General features: G+C 34.3%; 1 protein-coding gene across 4 annotated transcripts in view; it reads right to left on the reverse strand.

Moving 5' to 3' along the window:
* Positions 1 to 19,409, reverse strand: part of LOC136026632 (integrator complex subunit 11-like) — an 87,542-nt gene that overhangs the window by 37,160 nt on the left and 30,973 nt on the right. Inside the window, exons 9-13 of one of the 4 annotated variants that reach the window (XM_065703359.1) lie at positions 18,476 to 18,586; positions 15,996 to 16,127; positions 12,075 to 12,257; positions 3,104 to 3,246; positions 1,527 to 1,560 (exon numbers count right to left, since the gene is read on the reverse strand). In XM_065703359.1, the coding sequence (XP_065559431.1) occupies positions 1,542 to 1,560; positions 3,104 to 3,246; positions 12,075 to 12,257; positions 15,996 to 16,127; positions 18,476 to 18,586 (588 nt within the window). In that variant the 3' untranslated portion in view covers positions 1,527 to 1,541. Of the gene's footprint in view, positions 1 to 1,526; positions 1,561 to 3,103; positions 3,247 to 12,074; positions 12,258 to 15,995; positions 16,128 to 18,475; positions 18,587 to 19,409 lie in introns of those variants that run through there. The other 3 variants (XM_065703358.1, XM_065703361.1, XM_065703360.1) reach the window with 3 other exon arrangements.

The following is a 19,409-nucleotide window of genomic DNA, read 5'->3' on the forward strand; positions in this document are numbered from 1 at the left end:
AGACCCTCCCGTTCCAGGAAAAGTTATTTAAAATACCAAGAACATCACAATGAAAACATTTTTTTGCCCACAGGCTCCATCTTTGGTATATCCTTACCTGCAAATCGAATTTTCTACGTTTCTTTTTTTGGTTGCTACAAAATTATAATTGTTACGAAATTCAAAGAGGGGCAGCACTGAAGTAAGATGTGAAAGGGTTTTTGCCTCAATATTAGGCACAAAAAAAGACGACGACTTAGGAACGTTTTTAGGAACTCTCTTGCTAACTTTAAAAGTTGAAGGTATTTTTCTAACCACAAGACTTTGCTATAAGAAATAGAAAAATAAAAATTTTGAGAAATATATAAATAAATAATACATAAAAAGTAATATAATAATACATAAATATTATAAGAAATGCATAAAAACATAAATATGATTTTTACAAACCTTTGGTTGTTACAAAATTATGGTTGCTACACAAGTCAGCGTTGCAAAGCTGAACCGTGAACAAAAAAAATAAGTGGAAACTAATTGGGTAGAATTGATAACGCTTTTCGTTCGTAAAATTCAAAGATATTGCAGAAATCTGCAAATAGCCATTTAAAGAAGACATGTTAAAAAAAAGAAGAATTACAATCAAAAGAAGTTGCTATATAGAATAATTTAATTGGTTATCATATATCAAGGGGTGGAGCCAAACAGGGTAATTAATACAACTATGTGATGTTTCAGGAAGGGGTTTTCTAATTTTTGAATGGATTGAGCCTGGGAGTTTTTTACGGTATATAAAGCAAAAAAAAAAAAATGAATTTCACATTTGTACTTTACATGATACAAATTAAGTGAGAAAATAATTCTTTTGGAATCAGAAGAAAACAAAGATTGAATGAGGGTCAAAGGGATAACAAAAGAGAGGGACAACAATAGGATAACAGGTCTTTCCAAAAAGATGCTCTAGTAAGTAAGTCAATTAACTAATAATAACTGGTTCTTAAATCAAATCTTCATTCTATGTGTTTAATTTTGAAGAATTTTAGTAATAAAAATGCTAATGCATAGATTGGATTTTCAGCTATTCAACAATACATACACTTGTGGCTAAGGACGTTTTAGCAATTTGAGTGACAAAGGCGAATCAATGGGAAACCAGCCACGATTCCAGCTAAAGATTTGGCTAACGCTATCCGCTGCACCACCAGAGAGCTCACCCTTTGGTTTAATTCCCATGCAATTTTTTCTCCAGAAGGCTAAGGATTGATAAAGAAGCTTTCTGACTGCCTGGCCGTATTTGAATATTAAAGTTCAAATCAGGTGAACCTCTGTGCTGACTCTAGCTAGTTCTTGAATATACCTAAATGTTAATGAAAATGGACTTATAAATAAAATATTGAATTTAGTTACACAGTGTAATTTTCAAAGGCTTGATTTTAGAAATTTAAAGTGATGCAAAAAACTGTTTTCACAAAAAGCTCGACAATATCATCTTCCCTCTCCAGTGACATAATGAAAAAAAGGAGTAGTGAATGCACATTAGTTTTATGGCTGATGAAATTCGGTTTCTAATGCCCTATCAGTACGCTAAAAATTGAAAACAAAAAGTTCATTTCGTCTTTATAGCAAGCGCTCAAAATGACGAAATAATTTCAAGCACAGTAAAATGTCAGGCACCCTTATAAGTACTTTAGGGGTTAAATTTGTTGTTATCTGTCATTTTAGGCTGAAGGTAATAAAACAAACTAATATATTTGAATTCTGAAGCACACCCTATACATCCACCAATACGATATCGCTGAAAGTCGATATCTGTGGCATCGTGACAAATATAAGATAACAATGTATTTAATCGACAGTTATCACTAAATTATATGTAAAGCATAATCAAATAAGAATTGCTTGAATTTGCAGTTAATGCTGAAGGTGAAAGTAATATGCCCCCACAGTGGATGTTAGAGGCTATAGTACACATGGATAGATAAATTTTCTCAAGATTATTTTGCTTTAACTTGCAATAAGGGATGTATGTAGTGGAAAGGACCCCCCACCCAAAAAAAAAAAAAATCAAACCTTTTCCAAAGCCCTCGGTATTTCTAATTCAAATTTTCAAATAAGGATTTGTCTTTAAATGCCCCCCCCCCCCCGAGAAAATCCCTGTCTAGATGCCTGGATGTGAGTTTAATTAAATATCAAAGAAAGTATTGTCTGAGAAGCAATTTCTTACTCTAGGCGAGTCACTAGGAAAACAAAACTGTTTTCAGGAGCCAGGTTTGAAGCGTGTTTCGAATCGGATTCAACAAAAATTATTTTCTAGTTCAATGAAAAATCAAAGCGTTTCCATCTTACGGGCCAACGGGTTCCAAGTGTGTTGGATAGGGGTTGTTCAATTTTAGAAAGCGCCAGAATAACATGATTGAACATGGGTCCTGAAAGGCCTAAACAACGGGGCTCAAAACAATAATCTGCAAAACCTGTGTCCACACCGTGTTGGATACGGGGTGGCCTGAAAACGGGGCTTTAAAATGCTTTATACCTGAACGTCATTGTTTATATTCGCCCGATCAATTTTAGATTTTAGAGCATATTATCCCTGAGCGTAGTAACCGAGAGCGAATGAAGCACCGTACCAAGTATTGCCTTCAAAAACTAATTTACCTTATACATTAAAACAGATGGAAAGGGCGGAGTCCAGTATTTTTGTTCTGGGGATTGGGGAAGCGGAGGGTAGTAAAAGAACTGTTGCTTGAGGTTAAATACTTTTATCCTGAATTTATGTTTATAGGTCTAGTAAAATTCAATTAACCACATTAGAAATTGATTTAACGTGAAAAATTAACCAGAAACTTAAAAGGAAGAAAATAAAATTTCAATTAGTGGCTGTGACATATAAACATTTCAATGGGAGGATTTAAAATTGTTTCTCCTAGACAAGTATACAGCAATTGTAAAAATTCAACATTTGACTCATAGTATTCTAAATTCAGCGAAAAACGCTTCGTGGATCAGAGCCACCATCTTTTAATTTCCATTGATTTATCTACATAATAATAATTTGATGCTGAATGGCACGGTTGTAAGTTCTAAATTGAAAAAGTAAAATAAAAACCTTCGCTAAAAATTAACTTACTTTTGAACCTTATTGCTTATCTTCGCTAGAGCAGTTGCAGGTTGAGAGTCGTCAGGAAGGGGAACTGGGCAGGAGAGGATAAGCTCTTGTTTCGGCAAACCTAGTTCATCGGCGGCCTTCTGAGAATCCATGAGTGTTAACACCTTCAAGAAAGATTCAGAAATTCAAGTCTTCTTCTTCTTAAATGGGTTAAAAGTAAAACGGTTTGCATAATCCCGTCATCGGAATCAAATTCCGAGCCCTGCAGTGTGTTGCTGTAGCTAAGTTCAAACTCAAGGTCCGGTATTACCAAACTAAGATGAGTCCTGTTGCACTACTACAGGGCATTCAAGATTCTCAAGTGTACTGATCGCAATATTCTTATACTCTTTCATAGTCAAATAATTCTTTTGGGAGGATATCACATTTTTAGCCCTAAGGTAAAACAGTTCATAGTAACCAGAAATTTGAAAACATGTTTCTAAAGAAAACTATCTATTGAGAAAAAATTGCCATTTGTAGCATATTCAGGAATACTAATTATTATTTTCCTTAGTCATAACAGTAAAATGTTTTTTGAAAACAAACTTATAGGAATTTTTTAAAAAGAAACCCCTGGAACCCCTTGAGAATGACATCACAGGAAAACTGACACAATGAAATTGAAAATGCAAACCTTAAAATGACATCACAGCAGTTTTTAGCACTTTCAAAAAAGGTTCCTATTCTAATTAAACTGCCTCGGTGTTTCAATAGCCGTTCTTGAAACATTGGTACAAAGAGTCAAACTTTAGCGCAAAGAGCAAGGTATTGGAGAGGGGGATAACCCCTTCATGTATTGAATAATTTCTGCTCGTTTTGAGTTTTAATGTTGTAATGAAAAATACCCCCCCCCCCCCCGACAGTTCCATCTTAGCGGAAAATCTCGTAAAATTTCTTCTAGACGATTCAGCCTGAAAAATTCTTCTTAGCACACTTTAATTTGAAGAAGACTTTAATGTCTAGTCTTTTTCTCGATCACTCCAGAAATCCATCCTTCCGTTAAAATTTTTCCCGGAAATTCAAAAAGCTGAAAGTAGCTCCAGGATCATTCCCCCGGAACAACTCCACACGCAAAATTAATTAGCAAAGAGAAAGTAAGACAACTCAAAAGACATTTCGTATTGGAATTCTACTAAACCCTCCTGGTGTAAAATTTCCCCTGAAAAGTTCAACCCCCAGAAACTTCCCTCTCCCGAAAAACTCTCCCTATGGAAATCTACACCAAGTATAGAATATCTCCCCCCACCCCGTAAAGTGTATGCATACTTCCCTATAACAAATACTATACGCAAGCAATGGCAAATTTCATAACATTTAGGCCTTTCCCCACGGACAGTGGTCGTTTTACGCCTAAGACATAATTATTGGATCTTTCAACTATGCTGGACAAAATGACTATGCCAGAATTTTAATCGGATAAGTTTGGGGAAAAAGGGAGGAGAAATGGGGCTAGCTATCCTCCAATCTTCTCGGTGACTTAAAAAGGGCACTAGAGCTTTCAATTTCTGTTCGTATGCACACTCTCCCGATCTTCTAGGATCAATATTTCGATACTATCACCCCTGGAAAAAACCACACCTGATGGTCTGGGTTTCATTAAGATTCCTCTACTCTTATGGGATATTTTCCCTTATTTCAAAAATCAGGCAAATTGTCTCAGGCTCGTAGCTTTTGATGGCCAACATTACATTTAATGAATCTTATACATTTAGAATCAGCATAATAAGCTGATTCTTTTTGATACATGTTAACATTAAAATTCCGTTTATTAGAGTTTCGGTTACATTTGAGCTGAGTCGCTCCTTACTTACAGTTCACTACAACGAACTGTTTGATTTATACCACCTCCTCAGTTTATCCCTTTTCGTGCTTTACTTACGAGCTTAGTTCCTCTTTAGAATTTTAATTGCTTTTAATCTTTTTGACATGTTAACTTCTGTGATATATGTTTTTCTGTAAACAATCATTTATATTTCTTTTTTATTGAGTTAGTTTTTAAGGTTAACCTTGAACAACGAATCCGGTCCATCTCGGATAGTGATAGCAATCTTTTGGAAATAATTCTCATCTTATGTTTCAAGTGCAAAAGACACATGTAAAAGAGAGAAAAAATAAAAATAATGCAGATTTAGAGAGCAAAATAGGAGAATAGGAACTGAAAAACCAAGAAGAAATAAAAGGACTTTTATTTTTGAAACAACAATAGGACATATTTTTCTTTTTTTCGGATTTTCATATTTTCAGATATTTGTAAATTTCTTTTACAAATATATGTAAAAGTAAATATATTTTACATATATATGTTACACAAATATATTTTCATTTTCATTTTAAAATTGATTTCCAATTTTCTTGTTTTTTTTTTAATGCCTGAAGTGTCATAATGTGCGCCAGAGCATGTCATTGGGCGGGCACATTGTGCCACGCTGGTCTCAACTGCTAGGAGTCATGAGAAGATATGCTATTGAGGATTTTTCATTAAGTTATAATGATCGATTCTAGTGTAAACGGATATTTTTGCAGGAAAATGCCAGAAAAATGCTATAGGCTGATAATTCACGCCATAGGGTGCCATGTGCCAGGCATTGAGTGTCAAAGGAATGACACAAGCCCGCAATAGGGTGCCACGGTGGCGTGAATTGACATGGTGAATCACGAGGGGTGGGTTGAGAAAACACGAATCGATGGATTTAAAGCGTGATTTTTATCATGAAAATATCTGAAAAATGCCTTAGGAATGATGAGGGTAGGTGTCTCTACTACTTATTACTTATTAGTGTCTTAGTGTTATATAGTGTCTCTACTGCTTACTAGCGAGAAACCGTAATGTGAAGTTGTCATTTTTTCTTATTATTACTATTGTCAGTAATAAGGCTTTCCCTGCATAAAACGTAATACTTAAGGCTCATTCAAAATGGGACATTGTTCATAACAAGATTTAAATTAAAACAATGTAGCACACAGGTACGTCAGATAGAGCAGTAGAAACGAGGCATTTTTATTAAAACCTCTCGGAGATATTTCTTAATACGGCTTAAATTTACCTCTAATAACACCCCCCCCCCCTCTACCCCACCTTTCTTTAATTCACGCTTTTTTGCTTATATTTTATCCTATATGAGCTTATTTCACGTTTTGTATTTCCGTTTGTTGAGATTCAGTTGTTTTTTTCTGTTATTTCTTGATTTTATATTTTTTTTAACTTGTATGTAAAAAAAAAAATGTCTGTGTCTTTTAGATTTCTTGTTCCGGGATGAATCTTTCCATACATGAGCAATGAAATATCTAAAGCCAATGCTATGTAACATCTCACTCATTCAATACCTGACTTAAACTTTCTATGTCATCTTATACCACTAATACAATATAGCACGCAGTGTGTCCAATAGACTAAAAATCAATAGCCTAGCTGGATAGTTACACGACTCGGAGACGATGGTTAGGAGACACGCAATCAATTTTATCGTTCTAAAAAGCGTGAAGGGAATTCCCTGAGTGTAGGAAACACCTTGTCACGTTGAAGGTATTCCCCGAATCCAAATAATATGAACAGTTTGCTGGTTCGGCTGTCTAGCGCACAGTTCCATTGGAAGAAATCTCTATCGAATCCTAAAGCGGACAAAAATCTTTGGATTATAGAAGCTCCCTGAGGAGAAAATCCTGAAGAAAATGAAATCTGCAAGAAAAAACCTCTTAAGGAAAAATGCCTTGAAAAAAAAGAAATTCTGAAGAAAAAATCTCTTAAAGTATTATGTAACATCCCAAGTGTACACCGTCATTATGTAAAATCCACGTGTGCACCACCATTATGTTATAAGTAATACGCCATTACGTATCACTTACGTGTGTTTCGTCATTAAGTAACACGCACAAGTGCGCCCTCCCCACTTACAACTAGGGTTCATACATAATAAACCATACATAATAAATCTACCAAGTCACGCAAGATAATATCATCCTCCTCATAGATACACACTCCCAGTTATACAGGCATCCCCGCTTGACTAGCGGACCTCGAGATCTAACACGCCACGCGAGATTAACAAACAGGTGGGTTATACCGTTATAGGTTCACTATAGTATTGCGTAGGACCCAGGTGTTCGTAATAACATCCAGAGGGACTAGTGGCTCCAGTAATATATCCCCTATCTGACCATTTCAAACCATAGGGTCACCACTACCTTCCCGGCCGATGAAACATTCCTAAAAATTGTTAGCTAACTTTTGTAAATTATCTTTCCACGTGCTTGCAGAAAACTGGTAGACAGTATTGTTAGTTAACAGTTGGAAAGTCGAAGAAAGCTTATAATTTCTCTCCTATGCTTGTTTCGGTCATTTTATAAGAGCTGAAAACTAAATACATACGCTATTTTTAACCAAGTGCCCTGAAATGGGGGGGGGGGGCTGATACCCCCTGAAAAAATCATCAGTGTTATTTCTGACTCTTTAAACTCTTTTTCTTGTTATTTGGAAAATACTGTATGCTTTGTATATTGTGGAAGAGTTTATTTTGATAATCTAGATGCAAAAAATGTCGTTTGATTGAGTTCAACAGCCCCATCAACCGTTTTTTGGAAGCTTCAAATTCATGCCCCAAGCCCTTCCTAACATTTTGAATAGATACACTTTTGACAACCTAAGTCCACATAGTATCTTTTGATACAGTTCAACATTACCCCAATCTTCCCTGAAAGTTTTACCTTATCCACCTAAGCCATTCCTGAGATATTGCAGATACGCCCTTTTAACAACCTGAACGTACTTAGAGTTGTTTTTTTAGCTCAACATTTTTCAATAGTTTCAATTAAATCCTTCCTTGGATATTACAGATTGGACCTTTTGCGAATCTGGATAAAAATAGTGTCTTTTGATTTAGTTCAGCTTCCCTCATGATTTTAACTGGAATTTTCGACTTAATATCCTTAGCCGTTCCTGAGATTGTGGAGATATACCCTTATGACAACCTGGATTCACATAGTGTCTTTTGATTTAATTCAACGATCCTCTCGGCCGTTTCTAAACATTTTACCCTTCGCTGTTAGTAGAGTGATAAAGGTACCATACTTGAGGATCGCCCACCTTAACTATAGCAGGAGGCCTAGTTTCTGAATAGTTATATTCAGTATAGTATTTGGTCATAAAATGGACCATAAGTTACCACAGTATTTATATGATGGTAAGACAGCTAATATTATTGATATGCTATTGTAAACCGAAGATTGGCAGGACCAATACAAGGTATTAGGGTACAAAGGAGTGCTATTATTGATGTAAAAAAAAAATCATTATCTAGTTGGGTCTAGGGTTAATTTAAAGCTGAAATTTTGGAAGGATAACTACCTTCCGGGAAGCCATGAAGTAAGTAGACTCCAGGATTAAGGGAAGCTTTCCAGGAAGAATTGAAAACTAAACTGGAAAGTTTAAAACTTGACAATATAGAAGATGGATGGAATAATTTTAGGAAAATAATTTGTGAATTTGTTGATGGTGTCTTAGGGATGAAAGTTAGGAACGCAGCTAAGAATATTATTGAAAATACTTTGTGTTTAATAGAGAGGAGTAGGGGTAGATGATAGATCATACGAAAATAAGAGGAATGTAAAGAAATTGGAGAAAGCATTAAAATATGAATAAAGTAGGTGTGAAGTGAAGAACATGAAAAAAAAGTACCAACGATCGGGAAGATGCTAAACCGGGATAAATTATGCACTAGCATAATTAACGTGTTATTCTTCAGTTTTAAGTCAAAGAGTGGTAAATTAGCAGTTTTAATTGAATTAAGGAATTTCACGTAATTACACACAGGAAAAAGCCTTCGGCTTTTTTTTTAGTAGAACTAGTAAATAACGGACTACCCTGGGCACCGTTTAAAGTATTTAACTATAACATCATTTAGAGTTATTACCTACGATCATGACATTATTCATCATCTTGTATCCAAAGATGCGCCTTTCTTAAAAAAAAAGATTTTATTTTAAACATTGTGTTTAATTAATTATAAAAGCGAGTAGATGCAACAATTTGTTTTTAAGGGAGCCCTTAAACAGCTCTACATGATGTTCTAATGCCCCACTAGCACCAGCGGGAAAAAACGGAAAAAAGAGGAAACATACGTGCTTCCCATGCAAAAAAGTGATTTTTTCTTTGTTTTCAAACCAAGGGACTGTAAGTTTCATTTATAGGGTTTTCGACCATGTCAACTCCATTGGTGCACTTTTAATTTCAAAACTAAATTGGATTGAAAATAATTCATTTCGAGTTAAAACTGGCCGAGGTTCGGTCCTTTACTCCCGCTGCAATCATAATAGCCACATTTAGGTTAGTGTAAAACTTGAAAGGCTCTTGTAAGTAGGTCTATACACCTTATTAGAAGTCTCAGACAAGAGTCAATTCAACTCCTGTAAGACTTAACCCTCTTACAACTACTATGACCAGGACTATTAAAGATGCATTTTTAGTGACCTTTGCAAGCATAGTTTGATTTATTACGTACCCAACCTCCTGCTTATTAGTTCAAGTTTCTCTACCCTATAGACTAATCTGCATTTATTAACATCTAGTTATGAACTTCTATGACTTGGGGTTAATAACGACAGAGTTTCTTGTCTACCCGTGGCAGAGCCATACCTGATTTATCTGTGGCAACTACAAATTTATTGTCCAGATAAGCTAGTAATCGAGTAGAAACGGTAGAACAGACTGCAGCAGACTTACCGCGCTAAAGTACAGTTATAGCAAGCGTTTAATCTATTAATTGTATTGTTCCCTGGCTATGCCCAGGCGTTGTAAATTTCACCCCTTTAGGACTCGCTGTCTAAAACTTAGCAGTTAAAGGTTCGTTTATAAACCCTTTGAAATTGTTTTAATTGCCTGTTGTTTTCCAAAAATAATTTTATTTTTCGACAAAATATTCTGTTTAAAAATGAGTATAAGTCGTTTGCTTCATTTTCTACTGTGGCCGGCACTTACCCCCCGGAAAATCCCCCCATGGAAAATACCTCTCCACGGAAAATACCCCCATGTGGAAAATAAGGCATTCCAAATTTGAGAATTTTATTTGACTTTTGTTCTTTATTTTCCGTAGGGGGAAGAAATTTTGGTACTCGTGTATTTTACGCCACTCACTCAAATTACTCTTTAATTTTCTTTAAAAAACTTGTTAAAATACTTTAATAAATACTGTAAGCAATTAAATAAAAAAAAACTTTTTCAACTGAAAGTAAGGAGCAACATCAAACCTTAAAACGAAATTATTAAGAGGGTTGCCTCCTCCTCAAGACCTCTTTCTTTGCGCTAAAGCTTTTTCCTATAGAATTTTAAATAAAGCTTATTATTCAAATTAAACGGCCATTGGTTTTCTGGAATCGTTCTTAAAGAATTATGACACAAAGTCAAAACTATAGCGTAAAGAGTAAGGTCTTATGGAAGGGGTAACTCCTTTCATTCCGTTCTTTTTAAGTTTTGATGTTTCTCTTTACTTCCAGTTGAAAAAACTTGTTTTTTAATTGAATTTCTGATCATTTTTAAATAATGCTGGGAAATCCTGGTCTCTCTCCATGAAAAATTCTCGTTCTTGTGTATTATACGCCACTCACTCAAGTTTACGCTGAGTAAAACTCGAGAAAAAACCGGTTTCTTAGTTAGTTACTTTCAGCTTAGTCTGAGACGATACCCACAAGACCTTTCTCTTCACTCTAAGCTTTTGACTAAGAGATATCAAATATTCTTTTCTATGAAAAAGACTATGTCAATAAAAAATGAACAGAAATTAATTTAAAAACTTTTTCCACAAAACAAGTTTGTCAAAGAATAGTACAGAGCCTCATTAAGCCAAAAATTAGTAAAAATAAATTCAAATAATTTTCTAAGCGTAAAACTACCACAAATCACCATCAATAAATGAATTAATCCTAAAACGAACAGAAATTTAATAAATAACGGATTCAAACTCAAAGCGAGCAAAAATAAACATGAGTAGGGCTGAGAACCCCCAGACCTCCTCATGACCAGAGCATAATTTGTACTTTACTGAAAATAAAATATATTTTAATGCTTTCACTTTTTTTTAGTTCAATAAATAAAGATGTATTAAGACTACAATGAATAAATATACATTAAACTGACAATACACGGTCATTTCTCTTTTTTGTTTTTAGTGAAGTGCAAATTCTGTTCTGGTCTTGAGAAGACGTGGGTGTTGTCAGCCCTATTCCTTCAAATATTTGCTTGTTTTGAGTTAGAGTAGGCTATCTATAGTCATTTCTTTTGGCTTTTGGTTTCATTTATTTATTAATGGTGATGATTTCCGGTAGTTTTACACTTGGAAGATAAAAAGAAAAAAAATCGTAGAATTTGAAAGCACTTCCGTCCGTAAAAACTTAAACAATAAGAATTTGATGGTTCCCAACAGCCAACTATCGTTTCAAAGGAAAGCTAAACCTTCTCAAACTTTTTGATACCATTTGTTTTTAGCCTAATTTTGATGATTGTTCGCCTACATTTTATTTCTTCTTCTTTTTTTCTTTTTTTTTGCGCCCGCTACTGCCAAAAATTGCAAAAGCTCAGAAGGAAGTCTTTTCAATAAAAATGGATTTGTGTTTTTTTTTTGTTTTTTTTTACGAGTTTTTAAGATACTTTTGGTGTGTAAATACCTATTTCCACGTTCCTTGGCACTTCAACGAAACTATAAAAAAAAACTCAAAACAAAAATTTCAAATTAGAAACCTGATTTTCCGCTGGAAAAATTATTTTAGATTGGCAAAATTAGTATAGTATTAAGCATCTGATATCAGTTTCTGAAAAACAGAGTTATAAAGCTAGAAAAACGAGCAGAGAAATACCAAATAGTAGATGGCATTAGTGATTTCTTATTGACACTAGAGCCTCAAATCATGAAGAAAAAACAAAACATCCCACTCTAATGAAAAAACGCACTAAAGGACTACTTACATCATCTTTAACTACCAAAACACCATGAACCAAACAAGGTCTTTTCGGATCGGGTGGATTCATTTCATACTTTTGTTTGCACTTCATTAAAAGCCCTTGATCAATCACAGCATGGACAGGCAGAGCGGTTTTAATAACTGCTGTCTCACCATTAGCTGGCATAAAACAATCTATACCCAATTCCTGAAAGATTTAGAAGTCCTTTAATTATCAATGCATTCGACAAAAATAAAGAATACAAAGAAAAACAGGAAATGAAAATGAACAAACAAGCCAAAGGAGGGCGATTTTTAGCCTGTGGGGGGAAAACACAAAGACAAAGCAGATGTTTTGACAAAAACCTCCGCTAAGCCGTTCTCAGCGGTCGAAAAAAAGGGGAAAAGGAAAGATGGCATATATAAAGAAAAAAAAAATAACTTATTGCAGTAAACCATACCACGAAAGAGAAATTAATAAATAAAACACAACCCAAAACCATCCTCGTTTGGTATCTTAATTATTTTATTCTTCATATTCGTCCTTTCTTTGCCAAGCGTCATGTATAGCTAGTTCAGTCTCAGGACGTATTTATAATAAGCTCAGAAACGCCACCGTAGAAGGAGTGCCCTATGACAGAAGGACGCCAAGTGAAACGGTAGTGATAATGTAATGCAATTTATATTGTATTGTAATAGAATATAAAGTAGTGTAATTAAATATAATGTCATATAATAATAAAGTAATGTATTTGATAATGTAATTGGTTGTAGAAGACTTTAAAATAAAACATGTTCAGTATTAACTACTAAAACTTAATGATTAATTGATAAGGGGGAGATTTAAAATTTGCTTGATTTTATACACGAATATTTATGTTTGTTTTAGACTTAAATGTTTTAGTACTACTGAAAGGAAGTGCAAGAAAAAAAAAAAGGAAAAACTCTCATTCAGCCATTAAATACAGCTCCTTGGCTTAGATTAACCTAACTTCATAGTTTTTTTTCTACTACAAAAAGTTTAGCTATTTATGTATCCCTTCAATAAGAACTTCATATGCTCCAGGGGCATATCTTACAGCCCTTGACCCCGGATTTTGGGAGTTTGTTTCCACCCTGAAGGCCTTGTTATATGATCTTTAGACTATTTTGAATAAAATGGTTGCCTCAAAATTTTTATTGGACGCATTTTGGATAAAGGACGCGATGGGGGGTAGGGGCTAGTTCCCTCCGATCACTTTTGACTCTTAAAAAGGCCTCTATAACGATTAATATCTGATCAATTCATTGAAGAATGATATTCTTTTTGCCGTACATTTTTTGGTTTTTCTTTTTGTTTTCGATACTTCACTCCTCGAAAGTGACATTGTATATATTAAAAGCCATAAACAAATTATTATTATTATATTAAATACATAAGGATAAAATTTCTGGTAATTCGAAAACAATTAATATTCTAAATAATGATTTGAAAAGAATAGCGTTATATATGCTTCAAAATGTTAGTAAATTCGTCAATAATGTACATTCTTGGTCTTTCAAAGGAGCGGAATAAGATCCAAGCCTGTCCAAAACACACAAAGTGCAGCTTTCAGGCTGTATTTCTTATTTTCCCAAGAGGACCTTTGGATTGAACTTAGGGGGTAATCTTAGTCTATGTACGGATACGTGTAACTGCTCGATAAATTCAAAAACTTCTCAAATGCTCATAAATTCAAATACAATAGTCTGTAAATGCAGTTCTATGAGCATTACTGTACAAAATCCTTCACAGTAGAAAAGCTTACCCATTTCCAGCCTTTTCCAATCGCTTCTTTCTTGAAAAAAAAATCTAACTAGAAACAACAAAAAACCTGGTTGGATTGTTGTAAACCATCCAAAGTTATTAGATCTCATACCTTCAGCGCAGAATGTATCTGCCTTTATATTACTGCACAAAATTCTTTATTGTAAGCAAAATGTAGAGCTTGTCTTTTCCACCATTTCCAAACCATTTTTTTTCTTGAAAAACAAAACAGACAAAAAACATACCTAAATAGGGAAAAAACGAGGTCGGGATTGTTATTGCAATTTAAGGTAGTTAGATCTCTTCAGCACAAAAAGTACCTGCCTTTATGGGATATCTTGCTTTATTTCCGATATCCCATCACTATAAAGACGTTTAAATATTTTTTTATAGACGTTTGGTTTTTAATTATACACTACTAGAGCGTAAGAAAAAAGGAGACAGTTCACGTCATATGGAGGGCTACCACTGCCAACCATCAAGAAAATTAAATGCAATCTAACGGCATTTTGTTGGTAAAACTCTCTGAGCTTGTGACAAGCCTAGACAGTCAAACCAATGAAATAAACACAGAGCGTAAGCTAAATATTGGTCAACCAATATCTAATTCATTTTTGTTAGCCCAACTGTCTTATATTATAAATAGGTTCATTCGCCTAGCACTCTAGTGAGACAGGCCCTTTTAGGCTTTTGACACTTATTCCCCTTACAATTCCAGGCAATTTGTTGGTCAACTAACATTGAATTAAGTTTTATTAGTGCAAAAGTCTAAGTTTATGAATTGAATGAATCGCCTTATCTGACACTCAATGCAAATGGGCCTAATTTGGCTTTGGACGCTTGTTTGCCTGTCATTCCACGCAAATTAACGGTGCTGAGTGAATTCTAAATTCTTGGTCAAAATGCCTAAGACCATTGGTAGGCGTGCCTTGTTTACCTCTCATTCTAGGCAATCTAACGGCCCTATGTCAATTTTAAATTCCTGGTCAACCTGCCTGAGACTCTGAGCGGGCGTGCCTTTCTAAAATCTAACAAACAAGTATTTGTCCAATAAGAGTCATACTTAATCCCGCCGTTTACCCGTGCCATTTAACCAAACACTTGGAAAATTATAGTCTCTACGACTATCTTAATTATGGGACTATCTACCTTAGTTCTTCCCTAGGAATTATGCATGGACGGATGATAGATAGAATTTTTTTTTAACAAATGAACTGATATCATTTTTATGCAATCCTAATTAGGGCTTTTGCCAGATTTGCCTCTCACTCAATCGGACTATCTGTCTTGACTTTTTCTACAATTAGCCATGGCTTGATACCCACAACTACTTGATTTTAATTCAACTTAATTTAAAATTTAAGATTTTAATTTAACTAGTATAAAGTACGAACTGATTACAATATGAAACAAATTAGTATATCAATTATATAATAGAACTTAATAAAAAAAATATATATATTAAACTTAGTGTATCAAACATAATATAGAACATGAAACTGATTACAAGATTTACAAATTACTAAGATGAGCAAATAAAAAAAAAAAAAAAATCATCCAAACACATTAAACAATTGTTTTTGTTTTTAACAATGCGGAGGCATCAGTTTTATCACTCAAATCTCTAGTATGTGTTATTTTGTTCCGTACTCTAAGGCGTTCCTTTTTTTGGTAGGAATCAAAATATTGTGTTAACATAGCCCTTTCCATCAGCTTTCTAATAATTCTTTTAAAAATCACGGAGGCTAGTGCAGGACTGTGACCAAAATTAAAATTATTTAACCAAAATAATTTTTCTAAGACTATAAATGAGGGTCTCAGACAATCTTGACAAGAGCCACCGTATCAAATTGGACAGAGCCACTATATCAATTAGAAAAATTAGTAGGGGTGTAGAGGTAATGGCCCTTTGAGGCTTCAGACACGATCTAGTTCGTATAATCCACAGCAAATTACAATTATGACATAAAAAAGCCGTCGTTGAATAATTATTATTAATAGTTATTATTTGTCCAATGGAAAGATTCATATTTTCACTTATTTATTTCTAGTCCTCCGATTTTTATGTAGTTTGGTTTTAGCCCTTTTTTAGGCAGTGGCAACTCTGTCAAGCTGTACTCTAAAAGCATTTCCTGCTATATAATTAGGTAAGAGTCTTACCGTTTGAATTTGATTTTTCAAAAAATCCATCTTTTTCCCTTCACCATGAACTAGTAGCACATTTTTTGGTTGGCAGTACTGTATCAACTGCATGATTCCCTTAGCATCTGCGTGAGCAGAAAACGACATATACTGCAATGAGAACAGAAAAATAATGATGATCAACAGCACAAACTAAAAAGAAACACAAAATAATGGCCTAAAAACAAAATTAAATTTTTGATGTCAATTCAAACATGGAGATGGGTGACACTGATGTTGAAATTGACCGACATAGAGATTTTGGAACTAACAACAGACTAACAACTTCATCAGCAAATTTGAATTTTTCTGTTTTTCTATTCGAAAACAGTAACAGCATTCAGAAACAATTTTTCAAGAGACAATTTTCAGAAACAGTAAGCAATTTGAGATGAAAACATAAATTCTTGGGAGAAGGTCATCTGAAAGGAAGACACAAAATATAATACCTTTTTTAAGTAACAAAAGATAATACAATGTTAAAATAAAATACAATTTTTGAAAAAAACTACATCTTTGTACACAATCTGATTTACCAGGTGTTCTTTTTTTGAAAAATTGCTTTTCTAAGGTAAGATCTAAGAATTAAGTGACTCCGTTTCCTTATTCCTTGAAATGAAGTCATAAGCTGGTTTTTAGAGAATTTCTGGCGCAATAAACAAATCGAAACACAATTCCAAATTGACACAGATACATCAATAGCCCGGCACCATTTAGTAAAAAAAATTAAAGGAATAAAAAAAAAAAAAAATCGGCAACAAACTATAATCAAACACATTGTAATAAGGAGCTGCAAGAAAGGGGCGCACATGTAACTTTTAATAGCAATTAGTAAGCCAGAAGAATCGGTTTTGTAGGCTGATTACCATTATTTAGATCTAATAATTTTAAAGTTGTTGCCCGTCAAAAGCTACGAACCCGAGAAATTTGCCTTATCCTCGAAAAAAAGCAAAGGTGCCCTTAAAAAGTTAAGCTATCTTGATGAAAAGCACACCATCAGATATGGCATATCAAAGAACTCTATTGTAAAGGTTTCAAGCCCTATCTACAAAAATGTAGAATTTTGTATTCCTTTTTTCCCAGGACAAAGATCACCAATGCGGTTATTTGTTGTGATCATTTCGAACCAACAGTTCAATAGAATTGGGGGAGGGCTCATTCGAATGTAAATTAAAATTCAAAGAGTCACCCATATAAAACAAACGGTTGACATATCCATATTTGAAAAGAAAAAACAGTTTTAATAAATTCATTTGAGGTGAGAGAATGTCAATTAAAGTTGTGCACAAATCCCCGCATTTAACATCCGTCAAATTTTTCTCTGCAAGTATCGTCATATCATTTCTTTCTATCTGTCACTATTTTTATTCGTTACACCTTAGTTCAGCCTGGGCATGACTTGCAAATGATCAGAAATTAAATTTAAAAAAAAAATCAACTTAATGCTCTGGCATGCTGCAGATTTGTCATTTTTCCATATCGAAGTGACGTATAATTTTGACTAAATAAAAGAAAGATAATAGCTGTTAGTTTGATTCAACATGCCCCTGGACATTTCAACTTAACACCCTTAGTTGTTCCTAAGATATTGCGAATACATGATTTTGAAAACTTGGATTCATATAGCATCTTTTGGTTTATTTAATGGTTAGTTAGTTGGTTTAATTAACACCTTAATGTTATCTAGAAGCTTCAACTTAAAATGCTCCTGATAAATTGCAAATAAGCTATTTTGACAACATAGAGACTTTTTATTTAATTCAATGTTCTCTAAAAGTTTAGACTCAATATCCATTGTCGTTCTCGATACATTACAGATACAGCCTTTTGACAACCTGAATGCGCACAATATCTTTTGATTTAGTTCAAAGTACACCTCAAAATTCCATTAAAGTGTCACCTTAATACTGGTTTTCGGCTAATCCTATGCCGTACCTGAAATATTGCAGATACTGTTTCGACAACCTGGACACACATAGTTTATTTTAATTAGTTTATCATCCCCTCAACATTCCCTAAAAATTTCAACGTAATATTCTTGCCTTACAAGAACTTTTAACTTTCAAAAAGAGCACTAGAACTTCCATTTTCCTATTGATTGAGTCTATTTCGGCGTTTTTAGGAAGTCTCCTTCCATACAAAGTGGCCTGCAGAAAAAAATTATACAATGAAGCCACTTTATCTTTACTTAGGCAGAACTACTGCGCTGTCTATGGTTAATAAACTATAAGTGAAAAACTACATATCAAGCGTGTTCAGCTCGAATGACATTTGTGGGGTAAAAACTGGATTAAGTAACTTATTTTTGTATTGTAGGAGAAATTGTGGTGTAAAATATGTAGTGGGTGTGTCCTCAGAACAGAGTATTTCTACGTTCTTTTTCCTTTTTATACCTGTAGTCTGATAGGACCTTTTTTTTTTATTAAAACCCCAAAATTAACAAAGTAAAATACACTAACCTCTACTGAGAGCTTTACTTCGACAGTTTGTCGATCAATTTCAATCTTTTTAGCTCCACCAAGAACCTGAGCGCCAACGGTTCCTTGCACACAATAACCTGGCATGATCAACTGAAATCAACAAAAATTAAACCCGGCACGATAGTATTTTCTTCTATGTCTTTCACACAGAAAAAGATATAGGGGAGGATCAGAGGGAAATGAAGAGGCAGATAAAAAGGACAGAGTAAGGAGAGTAGGAGACTAGATGGAGACCAGAAAATGGAAAAGAGACGAGATGTGAGAAGACAGGAAGAATAAGAAAGAAATGAAGGTAAAAAGGAGAGAGATCCGGGCCTCTTGGTGCTCCATCATGGACCTGAGCACCAGCTGCTCCTTGAACATATTAACCTGGCATGATTAACTGAAACCAACAAAAGTTAAACCCAACAACGATAATACATTCTTCTATGTCTTTGAAACAGAAAAGGTATAGGTATAGTTCAGAGAAAAATGAGGAGAAACGTGAAAAGAATGGGTAGAATAAGAAGAGAATGAGACTAGAAAGAAAATGGAAAGGAGATGATGGATGAGAAGACAGATAATAAGAAAAAGAACAGAAGGGAGATTGAAAAGGAGGGAGATATGGATGATGTGCCAATGAGATGTGAAAACGAAAGACAGAGGCACAGGAGGAGGGAGAAACAATAAAAAAAAATGCTGGGAAACAGAGACAGAGAGTGAGTGGTAATGAAGGTGCAGAAAGGCAGAAGAGAGAGAAACGAAACAAAAGTCAAAGGAAGTGGGACGTAAGAATATGATAAGAAATATAGGAAGAGGAATAGAGAGACGGAGACATATAAAGAGATGAATACGAATTACCGAAAAAAAAAAAATCGCGACTGGTGTTAATGGGTCTCGATAGAGATTTTTGATGGAAGAAAAGCAAAATGAC

Source organism: Artemia franciscana, chromosome 4 (assembly GCF_032884065.1).
Source record: "Artemia franciscana chromosome 4, ASM3288406v1, whole genome shotgun sequence".
In the NCBI taxonomy this organism is placed as follows: Eukaryota; Metazoa; Arthropoda; class Branchiopoda; order Anostraca; family Artemiidae; genus Artemia; species Artemia franciscana.